At 37.0% G+C, this 15,388-nt stretch overlaps 2 protein-coding genes across 5 annotated transcripts; one reads left to right on the forward strand and one right to left on the reverse strand.

Annotated features, from left to right (window-relative positions):
* Nucleotides 1-222: 222 nt before the first annotated feature.
* On the forward strand, nt 223-7,628 carry crebl2 (cAMP responsive element binding protein-like 2). Of its 4 annotated transcripts, none has more exons than XR_015941150.1 (5): nt 223-485; nt 1,445-1,642; nt 3,608-3,752; nt 4,587-6,980; nt 7,013-7,628. XR_015941150.1 is itself a non-coding variant. In XM_088644734.1 (5 exons), coding segments are annotated over exons 1-4 (360 nt in total). In that variant the 5' UTR covers nt 224-470; the 3' UTR covers nt 4,095-4,134; nt 4,587-7,628. The 4 variants fall into 4 exon arrangements, 2 of the variants coding, with proteins under 2 accessions (XP_088500859.1, XP_088500860.1); XR_015941151.1 differs by adding an exon at nt 4,093-4,144 and having other exon boundaries at nt 224-485; nt 4,587-7,628; XM_088644734.1 differs by adding an exon at nt 4,093-4,134 and having other exon boundaries at nt 224-485; nt 4,587-7,628.
* A 5,974-nt stretch (nt 7,629-13,602) lies between these two features.
* gpr19 (G protein-coupled receptor 19) lies at nt 13,603-15,186 on the reverse strand. The gene has a single exon (XM_088644732.1). It carries the CDS (start codon nt 15,000-15,002, stop codon nt 13,674-13,676), a length of 1,329 nt encoding a protein of 442 aa, XP_088500858.1. The 5' UTR covers nt 15,003-15,186; the 3' UTR covers nt 13,603-13,673.
* Between the last annotated feature and the right edge of the window lie 202 nt (nt 15,187-15,388).

Raw genomic sequence — 15,388 nt, forward strand, 5'->3', positions numbered from 1 at the left:
TTTTTTATAAATACTGCAATAAAGAAACCTAAATTTTCATCCACGCTATTTGCACTTTCTGACCAGCTTTAGAGTGATAAAACTTAACAGTGACGTTTTCAAAACGTAAACCGACGAAGGTAGTGTTTTTTCGATGTGCGGATATCTGGGTGTTGTAGTCTTTGTAGGTCAGTTTGAGCTTTAACATGGACCGTCGTCCATTCGGAGAAAGAACATCAACTCCCATCATTCCAAAGTGGGGGGGATCAGCTGTTTTGAAGCAATTGTAACAGGAAGCAGGAGAGTAGAAGTAAACAATGCGAAGAGTTTATGTTTTCTCGTAAAAATACTCATATTTTTCGCAACGTTCGTTATTTTGCATTGACCCGTGTCATTGATTTATTGCTGGCTTATTTTGCCACGTCTTTGTAAATTTAAAATAGATCGTTTATCTTCTGTTGAAGGAAATTCAGTAGCCTGGACGGTCCAAAATGGATGACAGCAAGGTAAGGAACTTTTCTTCATTTCAGAAGCTGAGTTATTCCTCAGTTAACAGTATCAGCCAGTTTGTTTTACGTTGCACTGTACGATGTGTGTGATTAGTCTTTCGTAAGCCAGTCAGAATGATCAACCAAACATGGCTTAATTTAATCATCCGAATATTTAGGTTGATTTCAGTTTCCTAATATTGAGAATATTGTCGTCTGAATTTTATGACTGTACTGATATTTATAGATATAAAAAAGGAATTCCGTAGACCTGTAATGATATATGTAAATGATGTTTCTACGTTTTTATTTAGATTTTTTTGCATTGAAAACATTCTGTAGTTTATTCAGTACTGTGTACAGTACTTGTGTTGTCACACTTAAAATTGTAAAAATAATGGGAACAACGTAAAGTTTGACTCACAGCTCAAAAGCCAAAGTGTCCCTCTAAACTCCATCCAGTTTTCTTTTTTCCTACGCAATTCGTATTACAATCGTACAAGAAAGTCTAATGATAACCTTTTTCCCCCATTCTTATTGTGATTTTACAAGAAGTGTCACTGTAGTGGAACATTATATTCACAGGAGCACCCCTTGTGGCTTGTATTCCACTAAACAAATATCTAGTGTTATTTGAAAAAAATGTTTTTCAATTGCTTTGAAATGCTTTTTCCATTCGTGTGGCGGGAGGTTCTCAGGCAAGGGGAAAGTGAAAGAAGAAGGAGCGGTTTCAAAATTGTATGTGAATTTGGAACAAAACAGGCATGTTGCATAAGCACCTGCAGCATTTCTAGAGGTTAAAAGAAAATACATGCAAGCGTATGATTTTTGGGATTGGCAGACAAACAAGACAAACATTTGTCCACTGGGAGCCTGGGAATCCTGTGCACAATAGGCACAGGATAAGAACTTATGTTGAATTTCTAAGACTGCTATGAAGTGAGGCCTTGGTGACCGATGTCCTTGTATTCTTGCAGATGGTGGGAGGCAAAGTGAAGAAACCAGGCAAGCGTGGCCGCAAGCCAGCTAAGATCGACCTGAAGGCTAAGCTGGAGAGGAGCCGGCAGAGTGCAAGGGAGTGCCGGGCCAGGAAGAAGCTCAGATACCAGTACTTGGAAGAGCTGGTCTCCAGCAAGGAGAGAGCCATCTGTGCATTGCGGGAGGAGCTGGAGATGGTAGGCCATCTGAAACAGTGGGATTGTGTAAAAACAAGTTTAGGCTACCAGGCTGTGTTTTGTGATCACACATGAAGCCACTTTAATCTGGAGTTATTTCAGTGATGTGCAAAACCATACAACAGGGAATAGATCAAATGGATGGCCTTAGAAGGGGTTGACTGTGAACCTAGACTAACGTATGTGCAGTTTCTTCAGAAACACTGATATCATGGAGAATCTGCGAGATCAGGAAGCGTAGTGTTTTTATGAATCAGAATAGCCATTTACCCACATATTTTAATAATATGTGGGTAAATGGCTCAATAATCAATAATCAATAGTGGAAGCAAAGGTCATGTTAGTCAGTCTTTATTTGTTGTAGTAAATATAAAGAGTGCTTCACAGACTGTTGTATAATAAATGTTTTATATACTGCTGTAGTAGACCATTGTGCATGGAAGAGAGCAAACCTAAAACTCTCCAAGACAGAAAATAAATCCCTGTCCCCGAAGTTGCCTCCTCTCCAGAGACGGCAGGGTCCTGTCTAGGGTTATCTACTGATGCATAAAAGGCAAAGTTCATATTGTAGTTTAGTTATTATATAGATTTTTTTTCATATGGAGGACACAAATCAGAGAGTGATTTATGTGGTCTAAAATCTGAGTATGTTACTGAAGATCTTGCAAACTCTTCCTGGGTCTGGTATCCTGGGTGTAGTGTCAGAGGTCAACTAGACATAGATTCTCATTACCAATTGTAGGCCACAAGGCCGGAACCCAGACAGTGGAAGGAAAGAATGGGAAAGTATGTTAGATTGGCCAGCTAAGTTTTAAAAAATTAAGTAAAACGAGGCTCTGCCTCCTACAGTTGTTTTGGAAATTTTCCGAACAGCAGATCAATCAGTGTGCTTGAACCAGAGTGGTTGATACAGTGTGTCTATTAGATGTTCACTTCAAATATGGAGAAGGTAGCCAGTGTTTTGTAACTAAGAATGAGCTTTGAGATCTATATTTCTGTTCAAAAAATGCACTCACTAACTAGGAGAAACCGTTGTTAACCGAGGGGTTCTTTACACAGCAAATCAAAGTTCCCTTAAAACCACAGAATAGCAAGCTCTCTTACCAAGGTACAAGTACTCAACTCCAATCTGATCTTTCCAGGTGAACTGGAACCAGGAGCTCTCTCCTTCCCTCTTCTCTTTCTTCCTCTCGTCTTTTTCTATTCTTGAGTGGTCTCCGATTTTTCTTCTCTCGTTCCCCTTCTTGCTCCCTGTGTTCCTTGACTGTTGATTGACACTTAATTATTTACCCAGAACTTCAATAAGGTAACTTAACAATTGCTTTGATCACTGAATCTGGGACCCTTACATCTTGGCAAACTTACCCTTGATTTGAAGCTGGAAATTTTGACAATAGCCAGGTGTCCACATTGTATCTAGATTATTTTATATAATGCTATAAACCAGAGCAAGGCATGGCTTAAGATCTACTAGGGTTTCCAGGCTATCAAACAATATAAGAGGGTCAGGATTTGACAGTGGCTGCTTTCTTTATGCTGTATTTTTATAAGAACAAAGTTTAGAAATACAAGCAAAATAAACAAGTAAAGCTTTTCTGAGTCATGTTCTATTCAGTATTGTAGCACTTAAGGATCAAAGGGATCAGATACTTGTGTATATCTCACTTGTTGGCTGTTTTGTGTTCTTTGCAGTAACTACAAAAGCAAACTCTTGGGTTTTAAGGACTCATTAAGTTTATCTTTATTTATGTGTCACTTTCATTCTGGATCATTGGGTTGGCAAAAAAAAAACATTGGGGAAGTGCCATGTTGCTTTACAGGTGTTTTATGAGGTTGAACTCCTGTTGTATGTTAATCTCGCAGTGTGATGGTTACAACCATACAATAGTGTGCTGTGATGACCATGTGTGTCTGTATGTGGGTCAGGGGGTCATTTTTTCAGTCAGCTTTCCATGTTTGTTACAGTACAAGCAGTGGTGCTCAGCAATGGATCAAGGAAAGATTCCTTCTGAAATCAAGGCTTTGCTGACAGGGGATGAGCATAAGACCTCACAAAGCAGCAGCAAGACCATCAAGAATGGCAAGAATAACACAGCCAGCTGTGGACAATGTAAGTGTATATGCAGACTATTGTAAGCAGTCATTTCATTTAGCATTATATGACGACCCGGACAGGAAAATGTATTTTACTTTATTTTACAGGAAACTACAGAGAGCACTGGACTCTGACCTCTAATATTGTGTATTAATTACCTTCTACCTTTATCCAACTTATCTTCATACATTGGATAAAGGTGAGGAAAGATACAGAGAAGGCAAAGAATGGTGTGGGATATAAGATATAAAATGCCAATTGTGCATAGACTGCTAAACACCATTTAGAAAAAAGCATTTAGATCTAAACCATTTGCATTTTGAAACTACTCTGCTTTTGATTATTTTTTTTCCAGAGTGAAGAACCTATATAGTCATATTCGGACAGCCCTGCGATGGTGAGCTCGTGTGCGTATTTACTTACTACAAATTTGCCATAATGCAGCATGGAGCGGACAAGCACCTAAACCCGTTAGTAGGGTTGTATTTGATATTAAAATAAGCAAATAATGCTAAAATGTGTGGCTGGAAACCAATGTCCTCTGTTTAGTATGTCTTACTTTAATGAAAGGTATTGTTAAGTGCTCTGAATATTTGAACAGGCTTTAATCATTCCGTGATACTAAGCTTACTGATGTATACAAGTCACCATTGAAGAGGAACTTTGTTCCTTTTGGAAACTTGATTTGTATCTTCATCGAAGCTGACCAGTAGGTTGCGTCAGGATGCGCAGTTCTTCCCTGCAAAATTTGCCCTTGTAGTTGTTTAAGCATTATTTAAAAAAAATAGAATTGCTGATAATTTTTGCTACATTCACCCAATTTAGAACAGCTGGTTGTGTGTTTTTCAGCTCTCGGCAACAAACTCTGCGACGAAACAGTTGAAAGTGAGGAAATGTAGGAAGACACCTCTGACCCATCCATCTTCAAACCGATCATCTTTCTACACGTCACAGGCAGCACCTCTGCGTTGAAACCAGATCTTCAGCGCCAATTACAGGAGAGGTGTGTTTCTTACCCAAAGCCCGAGGCTACCACCAAGTGCCTGCAAGGCTGCAGGGGTTGCTCTGTTGCTAGGAGAGCCCAGTCCTACTTATCGTACCCTACACTAAGTGGCATTTAGAAAGCTGTGTAGTGCCGCTTGGGGAATCCTGGTCAGAGTTGGCTAGTGGCATGTTCTTGAAATGAACACATGATCATAGTGCTCAATCTGTGCTCAGGCACACAACTTTATCATTTCTGCCTCTTGGGAGGCCCTAAACAGTGATTTGAAAATGTGACTAAGTGTCTGTAATATTCACTTACTCATATAGGTGAATCCCTTTCCCCTGCCTCTCACACAGATTCATACATGCTGGCCCATAAAAGTACAATATGGTTATACAGCTATTAAGACAAACATTTTATAAGCACACACATTTAAGATGGTGTACATCTTTGTAGTATTTGTGCATTGGCAGGAAGAAAGTTTAAGAACTTGCAGCTTTCACTAAAGAAACTCTGGAATAAGGATAAGGATACCTTGAAACAATGTTTCTGAATAATACATTTTATTTTCGATGATACAGGGCGATTCTCATATTTTTCATTAAATTGCAGATCAATTTAGTCATTGTCCCATGATTTAGAACAGCCCATTGTGTACTTTTGACATCTTAGCTTGCAGTTATGAACCCCACAACTGCACAGAGGGGAAAATGAGGAAGTCTAGGTTGGCCCCTCCAATCTGCATACCAACACGCCATTTGTCTTTTAACACATGGGCAACAGAGATTCAATGCCAACAGGTGGAGAGGTGCACCCTTCACTGACAGTACCTGCATGCTACATCCTTGTGTCAGTGAGAGCCGAGAAAGCCCCTAACCTACCCTTGGCAGCACTCAGACATTTGTGTGCAGTACTGCTTGCAGAAACCCAGTCACAATGGGCTACAGACATTACACAGGCTCAAGCACATCATCGTAGAGCTCTTTACTAGTGGAGCCTCTCGGAAAGACCCCCTTTTTTTTAAATACAAAATGAGCCTTTTGAATCTATTTCACACACCAGTTTTACACTGCCTGTGACTCAAAATGAAAAAACAAACGTAAACTGCTGGGTTAAATGCTTACTCTTATTAGGTCAGTTTGAGAAAGCAGCACATGTGATTTGCACTTGAATGATGCATCTTATTTCACTGATGTTATAACAGGATATGGGCAAGTATTAGGTGGCATGGAAGGACATGACATGACGAAGATACTGTCTCACAGCCCTACCAGTATTCTACCTAGTTTTGCGGCATAAAGTGTTACATATGGTTTCCTGTTTGGTGCTTTTGAAACAGCAAAGGCTAGCAAACAGGAGACAGTTCACTACATTTAAATGTGATTACAATATTAATTCACCTTCTTGCAATTCACCTGTTGTATCGAAACCTGTCTGTTATTTAGCACTTTAGAGGAATGAGGTTCCATGAAGCTAGATAGTGCAACTGTTGCTCATGGTAAATGTTACTTAAAAATTAAGGAAGATTAATTTGTTTCCGTCTTTCCCTCTAGATATAAATTATAAGATCATTATTTCCTTTTCTTGTTTTTATAAGATCACAAATCTTGTAAGAGTTCATCAGTGCCATTTTGATAAAACGTACATGATATAGAATGTAATTTCTTAGAGAAAATGAGAACAAAAACTTCTTGAATGTCCCCTTACAATGAGGATATATTTGTAACATTATCTTAATTTAAGACATATGTTGTATAGTGATTATTGATCTGAATACTTTTTGTTCCATTTTTTGCTGTTAATAGATAGTTATAAATAGGGAGTGTTATATAAAGGTAACAGTGAATGAAGACTGAATTTAAATTCAAAATAACTACGTGCTCTCTATTATCAGGAATGTAAGCCTACCAAGCAGTTTGCATGGTTTATTTGCTACTCTGGCACAGTGCTTTCCCTTTTGCAGTGAAATGCTGGAGCAACAAGGAGGCAAAAACTTAAAAGCCAAATATTTATTTACTACACATTATTGCAAGCTAACAAATCAACACATACAGTATACTACTGTTTACAAATTATTAGCAAAGACTGCAAGTCCCTGAACCCAGGCTTTTTACAGTCCAAAGCTACTCTCATTCCTGAAAAGATAGACGAGCCTTAGTGCAAACTAAAAGCCACGTGGCAGACAATAGGGAGACAATGCTGGATTCTGAACAACAAAAGATCCTTTACAAGATAATTTGCTCTGTAATATATATAGAGTTGTTACTCTGTACCAAGCAATGCATTCCAGAGATTCAAGCTGTTACTGGCAGATACTAAAACAAATCTTTCCTCAATTATAAAAACCGCAGTCCTTTTCCCCTAAGTATAGTTATAATTCCATTATGCGATCAAAGATACTAGTTATGTTTCGTAACAAAAAGAGTAGGCTGAAATGGTGGTGCTTTGGATCTGCAGAAAAGTGAAACTCACTCAGAGTGTTTTGCTTCTTTCTGTTCCGGAGTATAAGAGAGAATCAGCTGTTTCCTGTTGTGGCTAATTCTACTTCTTACATACTGAGATGGTCTTCCTGCACCAGCCTGCCACTTCTTAGACTATCTAAATCCCATGTCTCCCTAGGGACATACCTCCTTTTAGTGGATAGTTGTAAAGGACACTCTAAGAAACTTGTTACCTGACCTGTGACTTTGCAAACTGCAGAGCTCTTCATATGCAGTGTAGGCACTAAACAGATGGCCTTAATAAGCCATCTGTGTACCCCGAGTTGAGTTCTGGCCTGTATTGGCTAAATACTACTGAATATAAAATGGCAATTACAACAATAATATTTATTTGAATATTGAATTGAGCACTTAAGTCCCTTGCATCACCAAGAGATCATTTATAATGAAATCATAAAAAAAGAAGATTTTTATCATCTAATAATATTGAATGTTAAGATAGAAAGGTGGGTCTAAAATAAGTTTCTAAAGACTACTTTGATGTGTATCTGATTAATGCTAATTTCAGATTTTTTCTGTTATATATCAGTCTATATTTATATTAAGTCTGTAAGTACACATGTACTGCAGTCCATGTACTAAACATGATTATGTATAGCCTTGCATATTGGGATGCATGTTGTTTGGCAAATTAAATGCATCTCTTCATTAGCCCATTGTTTATGTTAAAAAGTGTTAAATTTGTAACCGAGCATATGAAAATCTGTCTGCATTTAATCTTATCCACAGCTATCCTGAATGTAGCATAGAATATCAAGATAAACATTAAGACAGAGTACTTTAAAGATGGGTCATAGCTAAACAGATTATTTTAGTTTTGGACAACGTCCATTTACACTAAATTAGGCAGTATAAACATATAGAAAAAAAATTGACATTATTCATTTAACCTGTGAAAAAATACATTTTTTAAAAAATTACTGCTTAAAGAAGCTTTCGTGAAAGAATGTAGTAGAATTTTAACTAGACTGCAACTTGAACTTCATACCTGTATTGTGAAGAGCTTCAGAAACCTATTTAACATGATTGCCAAGTACGTTTGTTTGAGAATTTGATAAAAGCAACCTGTACATTTGAAAGTCATGCCTCCTTTGTTATGGTTTTTAACATTTCAATAATAGTAGATTGTATATGTATAGCGATTATACCATTATTGTGATATATAATGACTTCTCCTAGTACAGTATATAATTTTGACAAAATCTGCAATGCAAGAAATATTTATTTTTTCATGTGTTCAAATTTTTGTTAGCTGTTTATGTTGATGCACTTTTGAGTTTAGAGCTATTAATGTGTTTTCATGTCTATTTTCTGTCCTGTTGCTAAGAGTGCTTATAGTTCAGTCATAGTGGCTGAAATACTCTTTAAGCTGTATTTGAAAATCGTTTTGTTAAACAGTTCATTGTGAAGGCTTTGAAACAAAAAATCTTATTTTTGAGTTTACTGAATAAAGTTCTATCCTGTTTTAGTGCCATGCACTTCACAGTGAAGCAGATCCTAGAGTTCTTGCCATTTGTTTGGCTTACCACCGGCACCTACTGCAGATGGTCTCAATGATTTTACATACCAGGCTGCTCTGTAATGTAAAAATTTTGCAATTGCAGAAATCCTACCCAAAGAGGATGCCAGATGTAAAAAGTAACACAGTAAAGCACAATGAGCCCAGTGAGCACTGTTCAGAGGTTTTTAAGCACGTTTTAACCGTGTGGATAAAAAAAAACGTCACAGTAATGCATACATTATTATATTATATGTTATATGTTGGGTCATATTTGAAGGAAACAGGCATTTGTTCATTTGCGGTTTCATATTTCTTGGAGTTGTGTTACACCTCAATTTATATTACCTGCTATCTTCTTTTAGCCTCCATCTAAGTCAAATTAATTGACAAATGTGTCCGGTTATGTTTTGCACTTTAATTATAGCTTGCACTAGAAAAAAAGTCACACTTTAGTTTAGGGGTTGGAAAATTAATTAAATGGATGCTAATTTGACTGATATTTTTATCCACATTGATTTAAATTTTTACCTAGCAAAATACAGCTGGGTATTTTACTGGAGCAATATGGGTGAAGTACCAGCCATATCTCAGCTGGATTATAAACACACATCCTCCCGGTTTTGAGTCTGGAACCCCAATCACTGATCCCCCAAGATAAAAAGCTAACTGTTTATACATTCATAAAGTATTATAGGTGTAATAAGTTACCTTCTGTAAATAATCCTAGGGCTATGGTTTTGTTATAATGGTGCAGTAAATCTACCATGGATGTTGATTATTAGCACACTTATATCACTCTGTTAATACTTTATTAATGTATTCCATTAATCACATTATGTGAATTGCAGTTTCAACCCCTATTGTAAGTGTTATCGGAAATTCAGCAGGGCTGAATATATCCGCTCTGTAGTATTGTATTAAAAACACTCAGAAATGAAAAGTTGGAAAAACATCCTGTTTGTTAATATATCTGGCTGAAACTAATGCAGGAAAAAGTAAAATTATTTTTGGAGTTGGAGTTGGAAGAATTGAATTGTCTAGACAGTTATGCTGTTTTTAATCAATGTTTAAGTTTTAGAAACAATTGCATGTCTGAGTAAATTTTGTGAATGTCACATTCTCTTCAATTACTTACTTTTCCTTACTGTTGTTCAATTGTAAGTATTGTAAAGTTTATTGTGAGTGGCAAAGCTATATTTTTACATTTCCAAAAAAAGATATATGATGTCTGATTGCTTAAATTACAAATATCTATTTTTTGTTAGTATAACTCACAGTTTATGCTATTAAAGCTGGTCTAGCATCTCTTTTGACTCCTTTGTATGAGTTACTTGTAGAAAACATAACATGGGGCCGTTGGTTAGGTTTGACAGTGGTGTTGTGAGCAGTGAAGCCTAACTATTTAATCTGAGTTCATTGTCTTGAATGTAGAATATCAAAACAATAGATACTTGTCTATTGACAATACACATCTCGTCTTTATCATTGATCTCAGAGTCTTTGTCATTTATTATACAATTCATTGATTTTTTAAAAATTGCTGCCAACAAATGGTCTCACGTTGTGCATTTATGACATTTTGGAGGTCTAATAAAACATTTAGACACTTAGAACTTTGACAGGAATGATACAGAGGACAGAAATTTAAAAAAACGATATTAAATGAAGTACAAGAACATGATTTGCGATTGAGATATTTACAACACTGATGAAGGCAACTGCAATCACAAGATCAAACTTTCTTTGGACGTAGGAACAGGGGACAAAAGAAAACGAAGGTTCAACATATTCTGGACTGAAAGTAGGAATTGTGGAACAGCTGCTTGATAAATTCCTTAGATTAAGAAACTCCTAGTGACCTGTTCTGCACAAAGGGTAACATGGACTCCTTATTCATTACTTACAGTACATTCTCATGATTGGTTCATATCATCTGAAGTTTCCTACAGTCCTTCCTGAATGTCATTTTCTAGCTCCATTTCCTGTTACTCATGTTCATTTCTGCTATAGATTACCTATGATGTCATCTCGGTACTTTAACAAAAATAGCTTTTGAAAAGCCTTCTCGGCACTGAATGCGAACCAAATGACATGGATAAGTTAACCAACATGCAATGCAATGCACTACTAGCACCTTCAGAATACCAGAATATTCTGACACTCATCTACTTAAACGTGATATTTGTGCTATTTCAAGCAATGGGGTTAAACATTATTTGTACATAAATATAGCAGTGAGGATGGTACATAATTTTGCAAGGCACAAAATGAATGTGAACCAGAATTAAAGTAATATTTGTGTCTATAAAATATTACTTATAGTTTGCTGTTTAAAAAATTAGAAGAAAGTGAAAAATGAAATGTGTTACCTACAAGATACGAATACATTTGTTTAGCCTTCCATTTTAGTTTCTAGTCAATATGATAAGCAGACGCATACTGTACGTCTCCATTTTGAAAAAGACAGTTTTTATTAGGGCTTTAAAACTTGCCAAGATGCTTTAGAAGTGAATATCTGTCAGGTCTTTGGTGGCCTTGTATCTATAAAAGCATGCTCAATTTTATAAGAATATGAATACCAAGGGGTGTATAACAACCTTTATATAACTAGATCTTTTACTGCAGACAGTGAAAAACATTGCTATCTTAAATGCACAAAATCACCCTCTTGTAAATTTAACACAGTACTTAACTTTATTTATTCCATGTTTTGATGGATTTTATGTGCTTTACTGTGACAGAACAATTCATTATTACTTTATATGAAAGTGCTAGGCTGTCAGAATAATGATTAAGTATTTAAATGTTCAAAACTATTTGGAGGTAAATGCAGTGTTTTCTGAACACCTCTACTGAAGTGCAATGCAGTTACATTTCCTATATAGTTAGAAATGAGATGTTTTGACAGTTTAAATTGTATACAGAAATCAGGGATTCTCGAAAGCATATACAGTATTGTCTTAAGCATTTGTCAGAAGAGGTGCTTCTGAGTGCTCTGACTTGAAAATTCCTCTTTCACTTTGAAATCAGCTTGTTTCTGCTAAAAAGGAAACTCAATAATAAGGAAATTATCTTTTTTTCTTAATAATTGCATTAAAAATAATTGCATATGAATAATTATGAAATGTGTAAGGATTTCTTGAATATGTATCTGTTCTGGAAACCACCTCGCTGTAGTTACCTCAAGAGAGGGTGGAGATGCTGGATTGGACTTATCAGTGCTTCATGGGAATTCCAGAAATTGGCGTAGACCTGTGCTTCATTCATCTGGCAGAGTTCAGAATCATTAAAGTACTATGTAATTGGAGATTTAGTGCAATGTAATGCAGTAGTCTCAGTGTGGTAGATTCCTGCTACCTGTGATTCAAATTTTTTATTCTGCAATACATTACTACTCTGCCTTGATTTGAATTCCAACTTCTCAAAAACATGTGAATACATGTACAATGTATATACATAATTTTTGGAAATAAACTTGTGCCCAGTGTGAAGAAAGCTACACATGAGGAAATCACATGATCTGTTTTATTTTAATGTGTTCCAGATTGCGTTTGTGTATATATATATATCAGTATATTTCACTAATTGAAATAATATTATAAAATATTGTTTAGTTTTACATGAAGGTGAATTTATTACTTCATAACTGATTTATCTACTGCAAACTCTGGCTTCTAGAACGGGAAATAAAGAGAAACTGAAACTGACATCTTCACTGCATATACATTGTTGCTGCTTATTCTGATATTGGAACAGTTTGGCATTCTGACATCTTCTGATTTACCATAATTAAGGACAATAGGCTCTGAAGAACTGTAGTTGTAAAATGTATTGTACTAGTAGGTATTTCTGACGCAGTTAAAATATTCAGTGATTTAAAAAATAATAATATTAACACAACAGCAAAATGTTTGGTTCAGAGGAAGAGAAAGAAAAACAATTTTAAGAGTTGGTTAAAAATGTATAGCAGATTATTCAGCTATTATGGAAACTCTCCCTTTCATTTTCTCATATTCAGCACTGGTGGCAAAAAGAGTGCAACCTTTTCAGTGCTTACAGAGTCCTCACCACCCTAATTACTCCTACATTTTGCAATACAGGCCCAAGAAATGATACACTTATTTTGTTTTCATAATGCATCAATTAGATTGTGGCCAAATGTTTGATTCCACATGAAAATGAATCTTTTCAGCAAAAAGTAACTGACAGATTCATTAGTAATTAGTTGCCCCCACTGTATCCCTGTTTAATGAGTATTTATCTACATTGCCCACAACAAGCCTGCGGTGCACTAGGAGAAACACAAACAGCGTGATCTTCAGAAACATACTCCGCAGGTCAGGTCTCTCTGTAGAAAGAAGATACAGCTTGGGTGGCAGCTAGAGAGGGGACACAATCCTCATGAACAATACCCATTCTTAGAGAAGCCAAGCCAATGGTAAGGTGTGCTTTCACATGCGCTTTCACAATCCTTGGATTCTTTTTGACCAGGTTGACCAGAGTAATGTCAAAGTCTTCCCTGCCTTAAAGGTCAATACTGGCCAGGCTGATACAGAGTATCTGATTTGGGATTCACAAGCCATAATCATCTGTCCACATCCTAGAGCAGCAGAACTAGGGCTTCCTGGTCACAGCCACTGTGTCTCTGGAGACAGAGCCCACTATCTCCATTCTGACATCTGTATGATATTGCTATATGGTTACATTGCATCAAAACACACTTTGTACCAATGCTTCAATGTAATGTTAAAAGGACAATTTTAAATTGCATTAAGATACACTGTAAGTTAAAAAAGACATTCAAAGTATTTTGCAAAATGAAAGTTAATAAAATGCCATTGCGTAGAGCACAATTTATAGAAAGGTGATGACTGCAGATACAGATAAAGCTTTATTATTTTCTTGCTGCTAATGTTGTTCTCATTTTGCATCCAGGTATCTAAATTAGGTTATACAAATGTGTTTGGTGGGTTTGTATTGATAGGCCATGCAAGCTTTTTCTCTTTTGCTTCCCTGTCAAAAGTGTCATATATGGAGTCTTTGGTGATGGTCTTTGCAGGCACAGGTATTTCTGCTATTCCCACATAGTTCTTTTTGGCTATCCTCGAACTAGTGGTGATTGTGTAGGCATTGCTCCTGTAACACTTCATTGAAGACATGCAGAAGGTCTCTTTCATTCCACGCCGGAAATTGGCATTGTAAATGGAGTAGAGGGTAGGCTTGGATGCTGAGGAGCTGAAAGATATCCAGGTAACTACCATGAAAACCAAAGCCCCTTGCCTTGAGTTCCAGTCCTTGGGGTACCAGAGTTGTGTAACATAGAATGGCAGCCAGGACAATAGAAATACTGAATTCAGCATCAAGAACATTTTGATAGTCTTCACTTTAGTCCGGGGAACTATGTTCATGGTCCTCCTTACTGTCCGACCGTCGGTGCCTATTCTCCAAATGTACTTGACAACCTTCTGATAGAACAAGAGAATGAGAACAGAAGGGAGAAGAAACCCAAAAAGAAGATGGACAGTGCCATAGATAATTCCCTCCCACGTATCTGGGAGGAAGAAATTGCAACTGTTGTCCTGTACTGAGCCGTAAAAAAAGAAGCACGGAGACACAAAGGCTGCATCAAAAACCCAAGAGGCAATGATCATCTTCTTGGCTTTCTCTCTAGACACTTTGAAACTCAGTGGGTAAACAATGGTATAGAATCTGTCCATACAGATTGATAGCAAGACATAGACTTGGACACCAGGGGAGAGGTACTGGACATACCTGACCACCTTGCACATCACACCACTCAGCATCCAGCGGCCCGACGTCACTTGGAGCAAGACAAAAGGGGTGCAGCCCAGGCTGAGAAGCAGGTCAGCGCATGCCATAGACACCACAAAGTAGTTAGTCGTGGACTGAGTTCTCCTACTGCGGTGAATTACCAAGCAGACCAAGGCATTCCCAAAAACAGAGATTAGCCAGAGTACTCCAAAGACCATGCTGGTAGCTACAAGTTCTCCAGGTGTCAACTCATAGGTGGAAAAGGTGTCATTCTGTTGGGGGATGGAGTCATCCTTGTTGCATTCTGCTCGTATCAGCCCAGCCAGGAGGGTTGTGTTGTCTTTTTGACTGGTATTCTGGAACAGGAGGTAAGTAAAGAGGGTCGAATGTGAGGAGGGCTTTATATTATCCATTGACTGGTCATACACCATTGCTGATGTCTTCTCAAGCAGGATCTGTGGAAACAGGAAGAGAGGGCTTTCAAATCTCTTGGTTTCACAAAACATCACAGCAGCTCTCACAAGGGAGAAGGATCATTCTGCATTCAACAGATCTGGCTATCTTCCCTAGATATACAGTATGTTGCATGTTTGACACAATGTTATCATTACAAATACCTCACTAAAGGTTATGAAGAAAAACAGAGAAAAATGTCTCTCTCCTCATCTTAAAGCTTTCTACTACTTTCTGCTGTAGTGTTTAAAAAGAATGTTTTTTATTTTTGGCTGCAATACTCCACATGTAATTTCACAAAGATCCAGCTTTGAAATTTTAGTAAAAAGTGTTACAATTACAGTACTTGATTGTGAATCTGTGTAGTCATTCAAAATCTTTAACTTAGGTTTGAACAGTGAAAGATAAAATAGTACCCCTCTTAAGTACTGAAGATTGT

This window comes from Lepisosteus platostomus, chromosome 9 (assembly GCF_059453375.1).
Source record: "Lepisosteus platostomus isolate fLepPlt1 chromosome 9, fLepPlt1.hap1, whole genome shotgun sequence".
In the NCBI taxonomy this organism is placed as follows: domain Eukaryota; kingdom Metazoa; phylum Chordata; class Actinopteri; order Semionotiformes; family Lepisosteidae; genus Lepisosteus; species Lepisosteus platostomus.

Bases quoted from the DNA above. Each gene is read 5' to 3' on its own strand.
- gpr19 (XM_088644732.1), bottom strand. From the start codon at position 15,002: ATGTTTTGTGAAACCAAGAGATTTGAAAGCCCTCTCTTCCTGTTTCCA.
- crebl2 (XM_088644733.1), top strand. The intron at 1,643-3,607 runs GTAGGCCATCTG...TGTTTGTTACAG, and splicing joins TGCGGGAGGAGCTGGAGATG to TACAAGCAGTGGTGCTCAGC. The intron at 3,753-4,586 runs GTAAGTGTATAT...TGTGTTTTTCAG, and splicing joins CACAGCCAGCTGTGGACAAT to CTCTCGGCAACAAACTCTGC.